General features: G+C 38.2%; 2 protein-coding genes and 2 pseudogenes across 2 annotated transcripts; all 4 read right to left on the minus strand.

The window, feature by feature from the left end:
* Positions 1–336: 336 nt before the first annotated feature.
* On the minus strand, positions 337–1,254 carry LOC148103921 (uncharacterized). The gene has a single exon (XM_087839218.1). The coding sequence runs from the start codon at positions 1,252–1,254 to the stop codon at positions 337–339; it is 918 nt and encodes a 305-aa protein (XP_087695344.1).
* A 7,897-nt stretch (positions 1,255–9,151) lies between these two features.
* Positions 9,152–10,090, minus strand: LOC148103922 (uncharacterized). Its single transcript, XM_087839219.1, has one exon. It carries the CDS (start codon positions 10,088–10,090, stop codon positions 9,152–9,154), a length of 939 nt encoding a protein of 312 aa, XP_087695345.1.
* A 2,184-nt stretch (positions 10,091–12,274) lies between these two features.
* On the minus strand, positions 12,275–13,124 carry LOC148103923 (uncharacterized; annotated as a pseudogene).
* Positions 13,125–15,131: 2,007 nt separating this feature from the next.
* LOC148103924 (uncharacterized) lies at positions 15,132–17,518 on the minus strand (annotated as a pseudogene).

The following is a 17,518-nucleotide window of genomic DNA, read 5'->3' on the forward strand; positions in this document are numbered from 1 at the left end:
AGATGCTTTTGCTCGTTCCAATGACACAACATCAACTCGGAGGTGACAGTTCTTTTGTAGTTGCAGCTCCGAAATTGTGGACTGATTTTCCACCACACATCAGGCAGGCTCCTTCACTCACTGTTTCTAAATTTGTTTAAAAACACAATTTTACTCCCTGACAGTCGACCCAGTTACTTTTATTAACTTGTTTAACTTGTACAGCTATTTTGTGTTTCCATATCTTTTACCTTCCAGGATGTCTTTTTCTTTTTATTTGATGTTATTGTACAGCACTTTGGTCAGCCCTGTTGTTGTTGTTTTTTACATTTCTGCAAAATAGAAAAAAAAAACACTTTACTTAAAAGACCCTCGACCTCTTTGTATGATTTTCTTGCACCACAGCAACGTCCCTGCCCTGTGTAGAAACAGCAAGGGTAACACCAGACTGCTGGGCAGACTAAACCAGACTTCGCATGTTTTTAGCACACAATAATCACTTCTACCTGATGCATCCAGAACAGCTCGAAAAATACTCCAACTAAACCTTAACACCAGCATTGCCAGTATGATTAGAATAGTGTAAAATGCCCTTAGCTTTGATTTATTAACTCTTTCCCTGTTCCTTTCCCGTTCTCCTGGGCCTCCATGGGTCAATACGCGCAAAACAGAAAGGCTGCAGAAAGTGGTGATGATTAAAGACACTACCAACAGGAAAAAGTCCACAACATTGGAAGCAGAATTTGTGATCACGGAAACAACTGCAACAAAGGAAAGTATCCAGACACAGAAAATGGTGACATTTCTTATTCTGACCCCTCTCTCATTTCTCAGACTTAGGTAAGTGGTGGGATGAACAACAGCCAGGTAGCGTGCCACACAGGTGAGGATGTCAAAGAAAATCTGTCCATACCAAGTGAAATAAAGACAGAGTGCCCCTGCTGCTATTATGCTTAAATTATCCCAGTAGATACCAAAACAGACAAGGAAACATGCAATGACACCAATCAGTTTCATGATCACTGCATGGTAGGTGAAGCTGTCACAGTGTGTCATTGTTGTTGCTGCTGAGGAGGTGGAGCGCCTTTGAGACCATTGTTGGAAACCATGGTAGAGGACAAGGATGCAGAGAGGAAGGAGGAGGATAATGTTGGTTAAGTTAAATGAGACAAAGATGTAGGAGCTTGGTGTGATGAAGAGGCATTTCATGTTAGAATACAACTGAGGATTGATAGAGGAAAGGTTTGGATGAACAAAAGAGCCATTGGACGACATATCTGCAACAGAAAAAAAAATCAAATAGTTAAATTTTTATCACAAAAAGGGTTTTGCAAATGATGTCTGCTTTTGAAAAGATAAAAAGAGAAGATTACAATAAATCAAAAGTAAATATAGTTGCATTGAAATGCATACAGTACTATGCAAACGTTTAGGCAGGTGTGGAAAAAGATGCAGTAAACAAAGAGTGCTTTCAGAAACATAAATTATTGTTTATTGACCCCAAATGTATTCTGCAATAGGACAATGATCACAAACATACAGCCAAAGTCACTAAGAACTATCTTTAGCCTAAAGTAGAACCAGAAGTACTTGTAGTGATGGAATGGCCTCCACAGGGCCCTGATCTCAATATCATCGAGTGTTTCTGGGATTGCATGAAGAGACAGAAGGATGTGAGGAAGCCTACATCCACAGAAGATCTGTGGCTAGTTCTCCAAGATGTTTGGAACAACCTACCAAAAACTGTGTGATCGATGAAAAAACAAAATTAACACTTCCATTTATCTCTCTCTCTCTCTCTATCTATCTATCTATCTATCTATAGATAGATAGATCGGACATGATTTGTCATCATTACCATTTTTTGGTACTGACCATTACAAAAATAAGTCTTTATATGTAAAATCTCTTAATGCTCCCTTCTATAATGTTGTGTTTCTAAAACATTATGTTTTAAACATTTTAGTTGTCATCAGTTATTTGAGAGGATTCTGATTGTAATAAGTATTAAAACAAACCTTATTCTCAATGATTTCTGAGCTTCTTTCATCTGTCTGCACTCTGTGGATCGTACTAGACTCACACTGCAGCCTCACTTCACCTTTGTCAGTCTCACTTTATTCAAATTTATTGTATTTACATAGCTAAACATCAAGCACGTGATAACAAAATGTACTAAGCTCAGATATTATTTTTGTGTATGTGTTCACCTTTTTGAGAGCAGTATTATCAAATTTCTAAATTTAACACCACATTTTTTAGTGTCCCTATAAATGCATATGGAGTTTATTTATTTGTTCATTTGGACGCACAGTGAAAAGTAATCAAATTGTGTACAGACAAAGCTGTATATTCAAATCAAACAAAGTCCCTAACACTGGACTCTCTGGGTGTATCTCTGTGCGTGGCTGTGTTAAACTCAAGAATCCAAATTGATTGTGCTTTACATTTATAACACAATAATCAATTTCTTTCTAATCAGTGGAGTAAATGCAATGGCAGTTGTCAAACATGAAAGTTGTCTGAAAGAACACATAATTCTCAAAAGAAAGAAAAATCTTTCATTTATATAAACTGATATGAAGAATAGCAATGACATCAATTTTTCAGATCCGCAACCCTGGCCAACCATCAAGGCTCAATATTAGGGTTTGGCTTTTTGATAGCGGTGCTTATTTTAAAAAAGGTTCCACCAACCTTCTCAGGCAATTTCTTGTTGAACTTCCTCTACGGACTCTTGTGGATATTTACTTCAAGTAAACTGCACTGGCTCTACAATGTGGTCCCATTTTATCCCTGTCGCTGTCTCTCTACATGTTTTATTTGCATAAAGACAAATGTTGATGTACTGACATAGAGATGAGTAATTGATTATATAACAAGTACAACTTAATATGGAGGCTTTAACAAACACTTATGACCACTGCACATCAAACAGACCACAAAATAATTGTGATGAAGTGTTCATAATATACATAATACGTTCTTTTCTTTGCTTCTGTATACTCTATCAGCGTAGCACTAAAAGCACTTACATAGATTTATTTCTTAGTACACTGGATCAGAACACTTCATGTTTTATCAGTGCTGCATTTGAATAATTAACCTCCTAGGACCTGGCGTCCACATATGTGGACATCACATTTTGGGTTGTTTAGACCAAAATACTCAATTTTGCTCTACAAGGGCCTGATATCCACTTACGAGGACATTATACTGCCACTGTTCTATTGAAATTTTAGACGAATATCCTCATATGTGGCTCTCATTTTTCTCAGAAACAAAAATCAGGTTAAAAAAAAATCTGGTAATTCTTTGTTTTTTACATTCATTGGGTCCCAATATGCCCAAATATCAAAGAGAAATTAAAAATGAATGCCATGGAAGAGTTTGGGTCTTAGGGGTAATAATTACTAATTACTATTACTATTACTAATAATAGTGTAAAATGCCCTTAGCTTTGATTTATCTAAAGGTTTTTGACATACTACTTAACAGTACATCAAGTCACCTATAGTTCATCATTCTATTGAAATGATGTACATACAAGTTTTGTTTTGTTTTTTATTCAAATCATTTATTACCTGTGTGGCCTCAGAAAATTTGTGTATGTGTGTGCCATTAGGCATTTATTGGAAAAGCCTTATTTTTCACAGTAAGTAACAACACCTGCTAAATGTCAAATCAAGAATTGTAATGTTTGTTTCAGATCTTACAGAACTGCAAAAACAGAAAAACTGGTCTTTCATTGCAGAACAGTTTGAGTTACTTATTGCTGCTGAGGCGTTAGAGCAGTTTTTCAACAATTCTTCAAGGCAATAGTTTAGGACAGTCTCTCCCAACCTTTAGGAGCCACAGCACATATTTTACATTATTGCCGAGTGATTAGAAAAATCACATGGCACACCACCAAACAAAACTGTCACAAAAAGCATATTGATAATTTTCCCCTGCGTGCTAGGTTTAGCAGAATTGGCCCAGTTTGTCCACAGTATACCTTTTTCGCTTTCTTCCTAGCACTACTCGTGCTAGGGCCTTCATCTGGGTTGGAATTTTCTCCAGGACCCAGGTTAGATTGACTACTTTTTCTTTTCTAATATTTATCTATTGCTATGTAGCTGCATCGCCTCACAGCATCACTATTATGTAATTTCTTCTCCATCATCTTCTGTTTTAGTTCCAGTTAGCAACCCATTTAATTAGAGGTACTCCACTGGGTAAGGATCTATTTATTTTGCCTATGCTGTCTATGACTTCATTAAAATTAGTCTCTACTACCCTGCAATTTGAAGTTGCATATCCAGTGGTTTTTGTGTACTTTTTTTTTTACTACAATAGCAACAGGAGTATCATCCCACATTGCAAAATTGGTATGGCCCCGATCTGGCCCACACAATGTGCTTACACATGGCCCGCATACCGCAAAGAATGACGGCCCTTTGGTGGCCCAGAGCTGGTTTGCCAGAGGTGGCCCACACACATGCCAGCACCAGACACACTGCTGGCCCTGTGCTGGTCCAGATGTCAGCCTAATGTATATCTTAATCAAGCCATGTAATAACAACATGTGCCGGAACATAATAGTGAAAAAGTAACATGACGAAACTCTGGACTGATTCTTATAAAGCACTTCTCTACTCTCCTGGATTACTCAAAGTCCTCTATACAACATGCCACATTCACCATATCATACACTTTCCCTAGACTGAGTGCTTTTTAACTACATTCACACACATTCATACTCTTGACATGCAGATGACATGCTCTACCTCCTGAGCTGCAGTAACCCACTGGCACAGATGAGTAAACCCTCCCTAGGATTTGGATGAAGTGTACACTCACAAACCTGTCAAACCTGCATTTAAAACGTGTGCTACCATAGCAGTATAGTATTGCAACATGTCATTTGGGTCTTCTAACTAAAATAGGAAAATAGGAACATGACTAGTGCCATCATTGCCAGACCTGGCCCACATCTGGTTGACATACACCCTGCCATGACACCAGTCAGTCAGAAGTACCAGCTTGATGCCAGATCTGGGCCAGACCTGCCCATATGGAAAAGAAATAGTAAAAACTTGTATGACTTAACTCATGAAAGTGGCCACTTTCATGAGTATATCATATAAGGCTTACATGATTTACTCATGAAAGTGGCCACTTTCTCATTACTTTCATATATTGTTTTAGTAAGTATCCAAAACATACAAGTTTCATTATATAATTTTTCAAGGGATCTTATATCTGTTTTTACTCTTGTATGCTTTCCATACAAGTTTCACACAAGACAGATACAAACTTTATAAGATTTATATATATCTTTTCCATATGGGTGTTTTCTATGGGCTGAGACCGTTCTCACTCCCGAGGCGTAACATGCCGACGTTTTGTCACGTCCTGCGGCGTTCCTGAGAAAGGAGACCTTCGGCGTTCTTATGGTACGTGGGGGGTTATGGCCGGAATCCAGTGCAATGATGCTCCCGCGGTAATAGACATTCCAGCCCTGTATTCCAGCCCTAAACCTAACCTTATCCGTAGCCCTAACCATAACCTTTTTCCGGAGCTTGACCAGGACTTTAATGATGTTAAATAGCGTGTTTTAAAGCAATTTGAAGAAAAAGAGCAAACATGTGTAGATTGAGTCCATACGGTTCTCATTTTTCCTCATTTTTCCGAGGTCGTCATTTAGGAACGTGGTGGGTAGCCAAAAACGTAATATGTTGACGATTTGTCACCTAGCGTAAAATGTTACGCTTTGGGAGTGAGAACGTGTTGGCCTGGGCCACATAACCCAAACCACAATCGAGCCAGATATGGCATTCCATCACATAGACAGTGCCATCTATGCCAGGCCTGGTCCATATCTGGATGACAGATGTCTTATCAAGCCAGAAGTCAACCAGCAGTGCCGGCTTGATACCAGATCTGGGCCAGACCTGCTTGCTATGTGGGATGTTGACTGTGTAAGAGGCACCCAAACGCAACACTCCAAAGGCACCAAGTTATATTCAAAACAACTTTATTGCATTACCAATAAAAACTAATATACATAATAAACACAGACAAGGCAGAAACCAGGAACTCATGGACTAGACTGACATGCCAGAACATGGAACACACAGCACACATGACAAGAGAGAAACAACCTAGAGGGAGAACATGCCGAGGAGCAGACAGAGACTCAGACAATATATAGACACAAAGGATAAAAAGAAAGCAGCACACACTTAGAGCTTGACTGAGACACATGAACCTGGCTGTTAGAATTCATTTTATGGTAAGAACCAATCAGCTAAGTAAAGAGAAATGACAGTCCATCGCTACTTTAAAAACTAAAGGTCCGTCAGTTTGGAAAACTGCTAAAACTTTGAATGTGTCCCTAATTGAAATTGCAAAAACCATCAGACGCATGAATAAAGCATGGTCAAAATAGCTTTGAGCACATTAAGGCATCACTCTCAATGTATACTTTAATTGCTCAGTTTTCCAAAATGGAAAATGGAAAAAATGCATTTTAGTGCATTCTTTAATAAACAGGAAGAAACTGTCACAATTACATCATTTTCTACAATAGGACCGTCATTATTTTTACATAAATGAAGACTGCAAAGAAAGATAAAAGTGCAAATAACAAAGCAATTTATGAGTGTAGGTAGGACTGATGTTGATGTTACTTTTTTATGTGTGTATTATGTTCTATGTGGACTGGTCAGTCCTTTCCCTGTTCCTGCCCTCATCTTGATCAGATCAAACAAAGTAAATAGAAAAGCCACCAACTCATCTCTGCAAAGCAAAGCAATCACAAACAACCATTGATGATCTTTTTGGTTCCTACCCCTTTTTCTTTTCTTTCAGGTTTCTGATTGGATGAACCTTTTTTCTTTTCTTTTTTTACATACACAGATATTGCTCCACCTGTACTTTATTTGCTTTGTCCACTAGGATGAACAGTGGAAAAAATGCAAACTATGCACATGTTTGTTTTGTTTGCCTCCAAATCAAAAGGTCATTAACCGTGTGGTTTGTCTGTCTTTCTGTGTGTGTGTGATTAATGACACCTGTGACCTGCACTACAAATCAGGATTTTGTCTTATGAAGGTAACTCATGGATTAACTCAAGGTTTTATGTACAACCAAGGTGGTTCACTTCTTACTGGGGTACATGCACCAATTGCTGTGGAGTAGATTATGTTTGTGGTTACAGACAACGTTGGAAATCTCTGCCTACTGACCAATCAGCTCTCCAGAAAACGTTTTTTTTTCTGTCAAGACAGTTTTCAATATCACATAATCTCTTTAATTTTTTTCTAATGATCAATGAGAAATATAAATTCATGGTAGCATTTTATATTACAGCTTAGTAATATAGGCAGAGACAAGAACATAATATTGTGGTAATTTCTAGGTTATTACTCATCAATTAAAAAGTATTAACTAGTTAATATTCAAGTAATTTTAAGGTAGCAACAATGGTTAGATTTGAGTAATTAGACTGAAAAGTATGTAACTGGATAACATGAGCCCAAAAACGAGTTGGGAATAATTTGGACATAAAGACAGCCACATGAAACAAAACCAATTAACAATATGATATCCTCATAACAATAACAAGGTAATGTTTGTGAGTTTGAATTTTCATATTTTTATAAAGATTTTAAATTGTAATGATCTCATAATAATAAGGTAATATTGGCAGATGTTTTAACTAGTGCTGTCAGTGCTCATCTCTTTAAAAATGTTTTTTAATGACGCATTAACACGGCAAATCTCCGTTAGCAAGTTAATGCGGATCACCCCGTGCATAGGGCTGCACGGCGCCAGAAATATGGAAACCCAAAATAAAGAATATTACATATGAATGCATTCGATTTGAATCGATGTGTAGAGGATTATCTTTCAAAGCATATTTATCTGGATGACCATAGATAATATGGTAAAAACATTTTAGGTAGAAAAGACAGTGGGCATGGAGCACATACTTAACATGTCCAGTACACAAAAATAAAATGTCATCCATTCTTTCGGGTTGTTAGGGGCTGCAACGCCTCTGTCCTGCACCACCTTCGTCACTGATTGACCTCCAACTGTCGAGATTATACTCATTCAATCTCTCCGATCCTTTTAATACTATATATTAGTAGCTGGGAAAAAAAACACTTGACTCCAAAACACTTGTGATGCTACTTTATTTAAACCATGCACATCAGAGATCAGTCTAAAGGGGGGTCCCCATGAGCTTCACAACATGCTATAGAACCCTGGGGATTCGCTCATATGTTAACCAAAGCAACTCCAAAGAGCCATAGTGCTATATGTGTGTGCAGTGCTGATATATGGGTGTGTAAGCACGTGCAGAGTGGATGTTGGGCGCGTGATCAGTAGTGAGAAACAACATTCATCAAACTAACATCTTACTAAAACATTGTATGCTCAGGACTTACGTCTGCTTTTACTCGGTTTACTCTGTTCTGTGCATACCTATGCACCCCCAACTGTAGTTTCATGTTTTGTTATATTCTACAGGGCCTCAACTCTCAAGGTCTTTTCTATCTTCATCTCACAGTTCTTTTTAAATACAAATCATTGAGGGTTATCAGATTAAAATTGCCCTAATGAAAATGAAGGGACTCAAATGCAGTACTCAGAAACTTACAACAGTTTATAGAACTTTATTACCGAAACAAGATCACCAAATGATTGACTACAGGCAGGAATAACAGTTTTACTAAAGGTCTTCAGGAACCTGTGAGCTCTTTTGAGTTCTAAGTGAGGGTCAGATATTTATCTCGACAATTAGAAATTGAAGTTTCTCACTTGTTTACAAGAACTATTGAGATATCTACCTAATCTTCAAATATGCTCAGAACTAATACAGAAGTAATGACTTGTAAATTTAATCATAAATAAAACAAGAACATTAAAGATGTACTGCAGGTCAGCAGGTGGTTTGTACACAAAACAAACAGTGTCAGACAACTGTCACTCAATTTCATTACTATGAAAAGTATTAAAAACTACAAAATAAATAAACCTAAAATTAATATACAGTCATCTGCCTAGATTACAACTGCCACGTTGTAGTCCAAGTCCACCATATTTACTGATCTTTCTCTGAACTTTTTCTTTTATTCAAATGACTTTTTTGGGGGGGACGGAGGCGGTAACCTTTACTTCATTTGGTATTAACATTACAGCACAAACTTTTCCCTGTCCTGTACGCAAACAGTAGAGGTAACACGAGGATGCAGGGCAGATTAAACCAAATAGTACATGTCATCATCACGCAATTATTAATTTCGCCTGAGAAATGCAGAAAAGTCCAAGTCAGACACCCGAGAAATCTGAACACCAACACTCCAAATATGGCCACGATGGTGTAGAAGGCTTTCTGCTTTGATTGGTCAACTCTCTCAGTATTCCTAACCTGAACTCCTGGACTTGGACGAATCAACACACAGAGAACAGAAGAAGTGAAGAAGGAGATGATGGCTAATGTTAATATTAAAAAGGATAAAAATAAAATGTTAAACAAGTCTTCAATCAGCATAAGACACGCAATCACAAAACAAAACACCCACACACAGCCAATAATAATATTTCTGATTCTGATCCCTCTTTGCTTTTTCAGCTTCAAGTAGGTGACAGGATGAATGACAGCCAGGTAGCGCTCCACAAAGGTTAGGACATGGAAGGATGTCTGTCCAAAAGAGGTGAAAGACAAAAAGACTAATGCTATTTGTAAAATAATTGACTGATTATTGTAAATAGCACAACAGCTGAGGATACACCCAAGAACACTAAATAGTTCCATCGTGACCATGTGGTAGGTAATGCTGTCAGAGTGATTCATGATGAAAGATGAGGTTGAACGCTTTTGCCACCATTGCTGGAGTCCATGAGAGAGGATTAAAAAACAAAGAGGGAGGAGGACGACAATGATGACGATGCTATATGAGGTGAAAACAAAAGAGCTTGGTATGGACATTAGGCAGTCTGTGAACTCAAACTGCTGACTGTGCGAGTTTGTGGAGGAATGGTTTGGATCAAGGTGGGAGTCACTGCAGGTTGACGAATTTACTGCCATATCTAGAAAAAGAAAGGACAATCGCATTAGTCTTTTATCGTAAAGTTTATTTAGTTTTGCGATACTTGTCTTGTGACATCTTGCATGTTTTCAGCTGTCAGATGTGTTATCTGTTTTGTTATATTCATTGAATATTCTATTTATAGTTCTTGTTGCTGGTGGATGTAGTTGTCTGATGTCCTTCAATGCATTCATAAAACTGGACAGGTCAAGTGTGCACACAAATGTCACATTCCCAAATCAGAGGTTGAGTGGCATTTGCCACCACCCCTAATGACGTAATGGTCAGTGTAAAATTCACTTTTGTGACTGAGTAGAATTACCCTCGGATAACTTAAAAAAATCACATCTTTCAAGTTTTTGTGCAATTTATTTAAATTTTTTTGAATTAACTAAAAATAAAACCATAAAACAATATATTTGATTCCAGTTACTGACTCAAAATTAGCGTTATGATGTTATGAGTTCTAAACTCTAACTAAAACTATTTTTAGAGAAGCAGTTAGAAAACAAAACACATCGTCAACTGTATGTTTGTTCTTTTCCCAAAAAATCAAAAGGAACTGACCTCATCAGTTTTTCCCTTCGCCCTCTGTGTCTTCTCTGTGGACTCTTGATAATAAGTGAATACTTGTTCGAAAAACATTCTACCCACACTCCACCCCTCTCTGTCTCTCTGAGTTCAATTCAAATATAGTGTATTTGCATTTACATACAAACATGTGACAAACTGACAAATCCATAAGCACTTGATAAATAAACAGTTAAAGTATCATAACCTGAATATACCTTCAAGCACTCCACATCAGTGAGAATTGTATCTGTAATAATAGTCTGAATAAGGTCCTTCATTCTTTTGATTCTCATTTATTTGCACATACTCTGCTGTAGAGACAATGATTTTATTACAGCATTGTTAACTTGTCGTTTTATTTGAATTATACCTCTGACTGCACATTAATTATTATGTTAATGTTTTAGAAAGATAGTAAACAAATGCAAGGCTACATTAATGATGTTTTGAGAACATTACAACTATGGAATCATAAAACATTGGTTATACTTATTTGGTATGGTAGAAATAATGTGAACGTGTGTTTTATGTGTGTGAGGACATTTTCAGCATTCTATACAGACATTACATGTAGAGGTAAATTCCAATAATAACCATGTATGTGGTCAGCATCCATTGATTAGCATCAAGTTGCTGCTAATCAATATACCATTTTTGGCCATAAACCACAACTCCAAATTTATTGAAATCCGAAGACAACATATCAACACATGCACTTCATACCAACTGTCAGGCATGGCTTCAAAGGGCTTGGAAGTAATCCAACAGTCTGACAGTGAAGTGCTCTGTTTGGGGTGATGTGGTACTATGATGTCTGATTATTCAGGATTCTGTATGTGAGGAGAAGGATTTTAAATTTAATTCTAAGTTTAACAGGGAGCCAATAAAGAGATACTTGTATGGTAAAAATATGAGCGTGTGTGACTGCTTTTGGGACCTCACACTCCACAACACACAATCTGTGTACCCCGTACATTAAGACAATAAGACTCATTAAAGCAGTTAGATTTCAAAACAAAAGAGATTTACCTGCTAACTAAATAGAAATCAGGTTTTGTAGCCATGTATAAATCAGTTATTTTATCTGAATTTATTATTTCTTACAGAAACATATATAAAAACAAAAAAACTGAACTGAAGACAAATCACTCAGAAGGACACAACAGAAAAACACAGGAAATATGTAAATATTAGCTGGATCAGAGATCAAAGGGAGTTAATTTGCACACCACGAAGACAAACGCATGAGTGTTCATATATACAAAGTGTAACTGACAATTCTTGAACAAGATTAGATTTTTGGACCAGTAAATATAATTCCTGAATTTATGTTATTATTTTAAAACAATTTTCAGCAGTTCATTTCCTGCTTAATTTGATCTCTGTATGCTAACAAACAAATTCCCCACGTGTGGGACAAATAAAGGTTATCTTAACTTATCTTATCTTATCTAATCTGTTTCATTTCAAGCTTGAGCACACAAATGAAGGAAAAAAGCATTTTTTTTTTTTTTAAAAGGTTTGGAATTATTCTCCTCCTACGTAGCAAAATAAGAAAGAAACTTTTCTTTTTACAGTTAATTATTATTTGCACTATTATTTCCTGCACTATCACTTTTGAAAGTTTAACCTTATCTTCACTGATTTCTGTTCTTACAACATATCAGTTTTCCCTTTCTCTGAAGAAACAGCACGGGCAGAATCAGACTGCTGGGCAGATTGAAGCACCAACTGAAAGACATTATAATACAGAAATCTTGTTGTCCAGGTGAATATAGGTACATTACATCCCAGATATGACCCCATACAACCCTCAACATCAGCACTCCCAGCATGGCCACAATAGTGTAGAATGCCTGGAGCTTTGATGGGTCAACTTTCTCTCTGTTCCTGCCCTGGTCTCCTGGGCCTGGACGGATCAAAACACAAAGAACGAAAATGCTGCAGGATATGACGGCTAAAGACAAGGCCAAGATGCAGAAATCCACATAGAATAAGTTTTTTATCATCACCAAATAGATCTCTACAAAACAAAGATGCCAAACACAGCCGATGCTGATATTTCTCATTTTAATCCCTCTCTCATTTCTCAGACTTAGATAAGTGATGGGATGAACAATAGCTAGGTATCGCTCCAGGCAGGTCGGGATGTGGAAGAATATCTGTGCAGTCCATATAAAAGAGCTAAGAAGTTTTCCCACAGAAAACAAACTATCTGTGTAGCTACCACAACACCTAAGGATGCACCAAAGGACACTAATCAACTCTATGATGACCATGTGGTAGGTGAAGAGGTCAGGGTGACTGAAGACAGTAGTAGAGGATGAGGATGCAGAGTGGGAAGATGAGGAGGATGTTGATAATGCTGAATGTAGTATTGATGGTTGAGCTTGTTTTTGAGATGAAACAGTTCAGTTTTAAAGGGAGTGAGGTGTTCATGGTGAAGAGCTGCAGATGGGAGTCACTGTCAGATGGGTTTACTGGCATACCTGACAGCAAACACACAACAAAAAGTCTGATAAACCCGATAAACGAATTCAACAACTAATTATATTTTATTTGTTTTGTGCATATTGGGTATTAATTTGTTTTCTTTTTTTAATATCTTCAGATTGTGAAATACTTCTATCATGGAAGGTTAATCAACTTGGAAATTAAAAACTTTTCTTGATTTTAATTATATTTTTTTAATCATTAACTTAAATCATAATAGATATGCATGTGTTTTCATGCACACATGCAGACCCCTCTTTATTTTTTATCATATTTTCAGAAGTTTCAAAAGCTTCTATTGTCAAATAAATTAAAATTTAGTTTTGGCCACAGCTATACATATATACATCCTATATAATTTTTTGTCTAAAAATTTAAAAAAAAGAGAGAAAGCTCTATGTTATATAAGTAGAACATTTTGAATGACTACTTTTATTGAACATTCTGGTAATATTAATTTCAAATAAAATTAATTTCCAACGATGAAATTGTTTCAGGCCTTTCTGTCACACACAAACAATGAAATATGAAAAGAAAAAGATCACAAACCTCATTAGTCTGGTTCTGAACTCTCTCCTTTATCTCACCTCTATTGTCCTAGTTTCAGATATATTAATAACTGTGGCTGTATTTTACAGCTCCAACGCCACCCTGCAAAAATAGCAAACAAACCTCAAATTCAAATTTGGTTTGTTTGCTATTTTTTGTTAATGGCTATAACAATAATTTACAGTGTGATTTGGACCCTGTAAGGATTGCAGATTTTCTTATTAGTTCTAATATTAGAATCAAGATTCTTCAGCATTTGTTTTATTGTAGTTTTATTTAGGACTATAGTTTAAGCACCTTTGTCAGACCAGCTGTACTTTGTTTTATCAGCCCCTTATTATGTAAAGTGAAATGAATTCAAATTATGTGTTAGTATCCAAATCAGTGTCACTAACCATGGTGTGAGTGTATAGTTCATGTCATTTTGATCATATTTGTTACTGCAGTTTGGTGATGCTTGAGTAAAAAAAATCACCATACTACTGATATTTTCTTTATTGGGGAACATTCCACATGTTAGTCACAATGTTGTTGTTTGTTTTAATTGTTAAATCATGACAGTTCAGTAGGGCAAATTTTAAAATAAGGTTTACATAAGGGTTTAGATGCCTTTTAATGTTAGACGATGCATTACATGTTAATTACTGTGTGGTTGTGTGCCTGTATTTTATAGAATAGAATAGAATAATCCTTAATTGTTCCACAAGGGGCAATTTGGTTCTAACAGCAGCAGAATAAAAGCCCATATCCAAACAGAACAGAAACACACAATTTTTACAGAAAATAATATTTACATCATGGACAATAGTTACACAAACAGAGTAATGTATAGTTATTAAGATTAAAGTATAGTTTTTTTAATAGATAGACTGAGAAAAATAATGTGCAAGTTATAACAGTAGGAGTTGTTTGGTTGATGAATGCAAATTACAGCACTGATATAAACATCTATGTTTGTTGGGAGCAGTTTTGATTGTACAGTCTGACAGCTGCAGGGAGGAAGGACCTGCGGAAACGCTCCTTCATGCATCTAGGATGCAGCAGTCTGTCACCGAAGGAGCTCTGCAGTTCAGCAACATTTACATGCATGGGGTGGGAGACTCTGTCCATCAGAGATGTTATTTTGGCCAGAGTCCTTCTGTCTCCCACCACCTGCAACGGTCCAGGGTGCATCCCAGAACAGAGCTGGCCTTAATGATGAGTTTATCCAACCTCTTCCTCTCAACTGTCAATAAACTGCTGCTCCAACATACAACACTGTAAAAAAAAATGACAGATGCCACCACAGAGTCATAGAAGGTCTTTAAAAATGCTCCCTGGACTCCAAATGTCCTCAGCCGCCTCAGCAGGTAGAGTCTGCTCTGACTCTACCTGTAAAGAGAATCAGTGTTGTGGCTCCAGTCCAGTTTAGTATCCAGGTGAACACCCAGGTACCTATAAGAGTCCACTATCTCAATGTCCACTCCCTAGATGTTCACCGGCGTCAGTGTGGTGGGTCTGCGTCTCCGGAAGTCCACCATCAACTCGTTGGTTTTCCCGGTGTTGATCAGCAGGTGGTTTTGCTGGCACCAGTCCACAAAGTCCAGAGTCCACTGTCTGTACTCTGAGTCGTCCTCACTTGTGATGAGGCCGACTATAGCAGAGTCGTCAGAGAATTTCTGTCGGTGGCAGCATGGGGAATTGATGGAGAAGTCTGCAGTGTAGAGGGTGAAGAGGAACGGTGCCAGGACAGTTCCCTGTGGGGCCCCCATACTGCAGACCAGCGTGTCAGAGACACAGCCCTGTGACCTCACATACTGTGGACGTTCTGTGAGGTAGTCCAGTATCCACTGGGACATGTGGTGGTCCACTCCCGATAGCTCCAGCTTGTCCCTCAGAAGTCGTGGCTGGATGGTGTTGAAAGCACTGGAGAAATCAAAGAACATGATCCTCACAGTGCTTCCAGGCTTCTCCAGGTGAGTCAGAGCTCGGTGCAGGAGGTAGATGATGACGTCCTCCACACCAATGCAAGGCTGGTAATCAAACTGCAGCCGATCCAATGAAGACCTCACCAGGGGGCGCAGATGGTTTAGAACCAACCTCTCGAGGGTCTTCATCAGATGTGATGTCAGGTCTACCGGCCTGTAGCTACTGAGGTCCTTGGGATGGGAGGTCTTTGGTACCTGTAACACACAGGATGTCTTCCACAGCTGTGGTACTTTCCCCAGTGACAGGCTCAGGTTGAACAGATAACCTAGGATGCCACAAAGTTCATCTGCACAGCACCTCAATAGCCTGGAGCTGACGTCATCTGGATCTGCAGCCTTCCACACCTTGATCTTGCGAAGCTCATTCCTCACTTGAAGAGCTGAGATAGAACGAGTGAATTTTGGGGGAGGGGGGTGTATGTTGGAGTCCACAGAAACCCGGGGTGGGTGTGAAGGCTGAGAGCTGAGAGATGTGAAGTCCTGAGATGAAAGACAGGCTGTCCCTGAAGAGGGAGATTGCAACAGGGGGGATGATGCTGGGGGAGTGAAGTTGGCCCCCCACCTTCTTCAAATTCAACCAAAGTGGTATCAAACGTGTGTGCTACGTTTGTGCTGGTTTTTGCTGCAAAAAATTTCATTTGTGCTGCTATCATTTTAAAGATATTAAAGAAATTTTCTAGAGGTCATCATACAATAATCAATAAAATAAAACAAAAATGCACAAAATACTGGGTTTCAGACCCAGTACCGTGACAGTTATCCTACCCTGGAACACCACCAAGTCCTTGGTTCAGGTATGTGGATGACACCTGGGTGAAAATCAAATCTCAGGACATACCAAAATTTACGGATCGCATTAAATCGGTGGACCAACACATTGAATTCACCAGGGAAGATATGAAAAATGGCAGGTTAGCCTTCTTAGACTGTGAGATTTTATCAATAATAGGGGACATCTAAAAGCTGATGTGTTACAAAGGCCTCTCCCTCCCCCACCTTGGTGCCTATGATCACATCACTGTTATGCTAATGCCAGCATACAGGCCCCTGGTCAAAGTCACTAAACCAGTTTGCAAGCAGGTACGTGTGTGGCCAGTAGGGTCCTTAGAGGCACTGCAAGACTGCTTTTCCACCACAGACTGGAAGATCTTTAAACAGACCGTCACACATGACAACACCACAGACTTTCAGGAATATACCGAAACTGTCATTGCCTACATCTCAAAATGCATCGATGTCACAGAGACCAGGACTATCAGTGTCCGGGCCAATCAGAAACTATGAAACATCTTCAATCAACTTAAAGAAGACTCTTTTCTTTCCAAGCTCCTTAGGCTATGATGACCTGGGTGACTGAGAACCTTCACAAACATATTGATCTAGTAACAACGTAAGACTTGCAATGTGTGTGAGCACATTTTCAACCGATTTTACATCTAGAGATAAATTCCATATATATTAACCATGCACATGGTCTGCAATTCTTGTAAATGAGATAGTATGTTATGGGTATGTTGATTTAATATTTTATACAATAATGCCAGCCAAACCTGCCAATGTTGGCTGAGCAACAAAAATATGAACACCAAACAAGGGTTAAAAGGGCAGCAGAAGCAAGGTCTGCTAATCAGTACACCTTGGGTAATCAATTTTTATGAGGTGTGACCGTGTCTATAAAAGCAGAAATTTTAACAGTTTATTGGTTGGGAGAATTCAAGTGTCTGGTAACACAATGCAAAAATTTATTTGCAGGAGCACATATCTCACCGTGTTAATTTGAAAAAAGTTGAACGAGTTTTCTTTGTTTGGGCCTTCAAGGATTAAGACGGGTGTGTCACAGGCTGGGTCTCTGACCCAGCGCTCTGAGTTCAT

The sequence above is a fragment of the Neolamprologus brichardi genome, chromosome 3 (assembly GCF_056152115.1).
Source record: "Neolamprologus brichardi isolate AB-2024 chromosome 3, ASM5615211v1, whole genome shotgun sequence".
Classification (NCBI taxonomy): Eukaryota; Metazoa; Chordata; class Actinopteri; order Cichliformes; family Cichlidae; genus Neolamprologus; species Neolamprologus brichardi.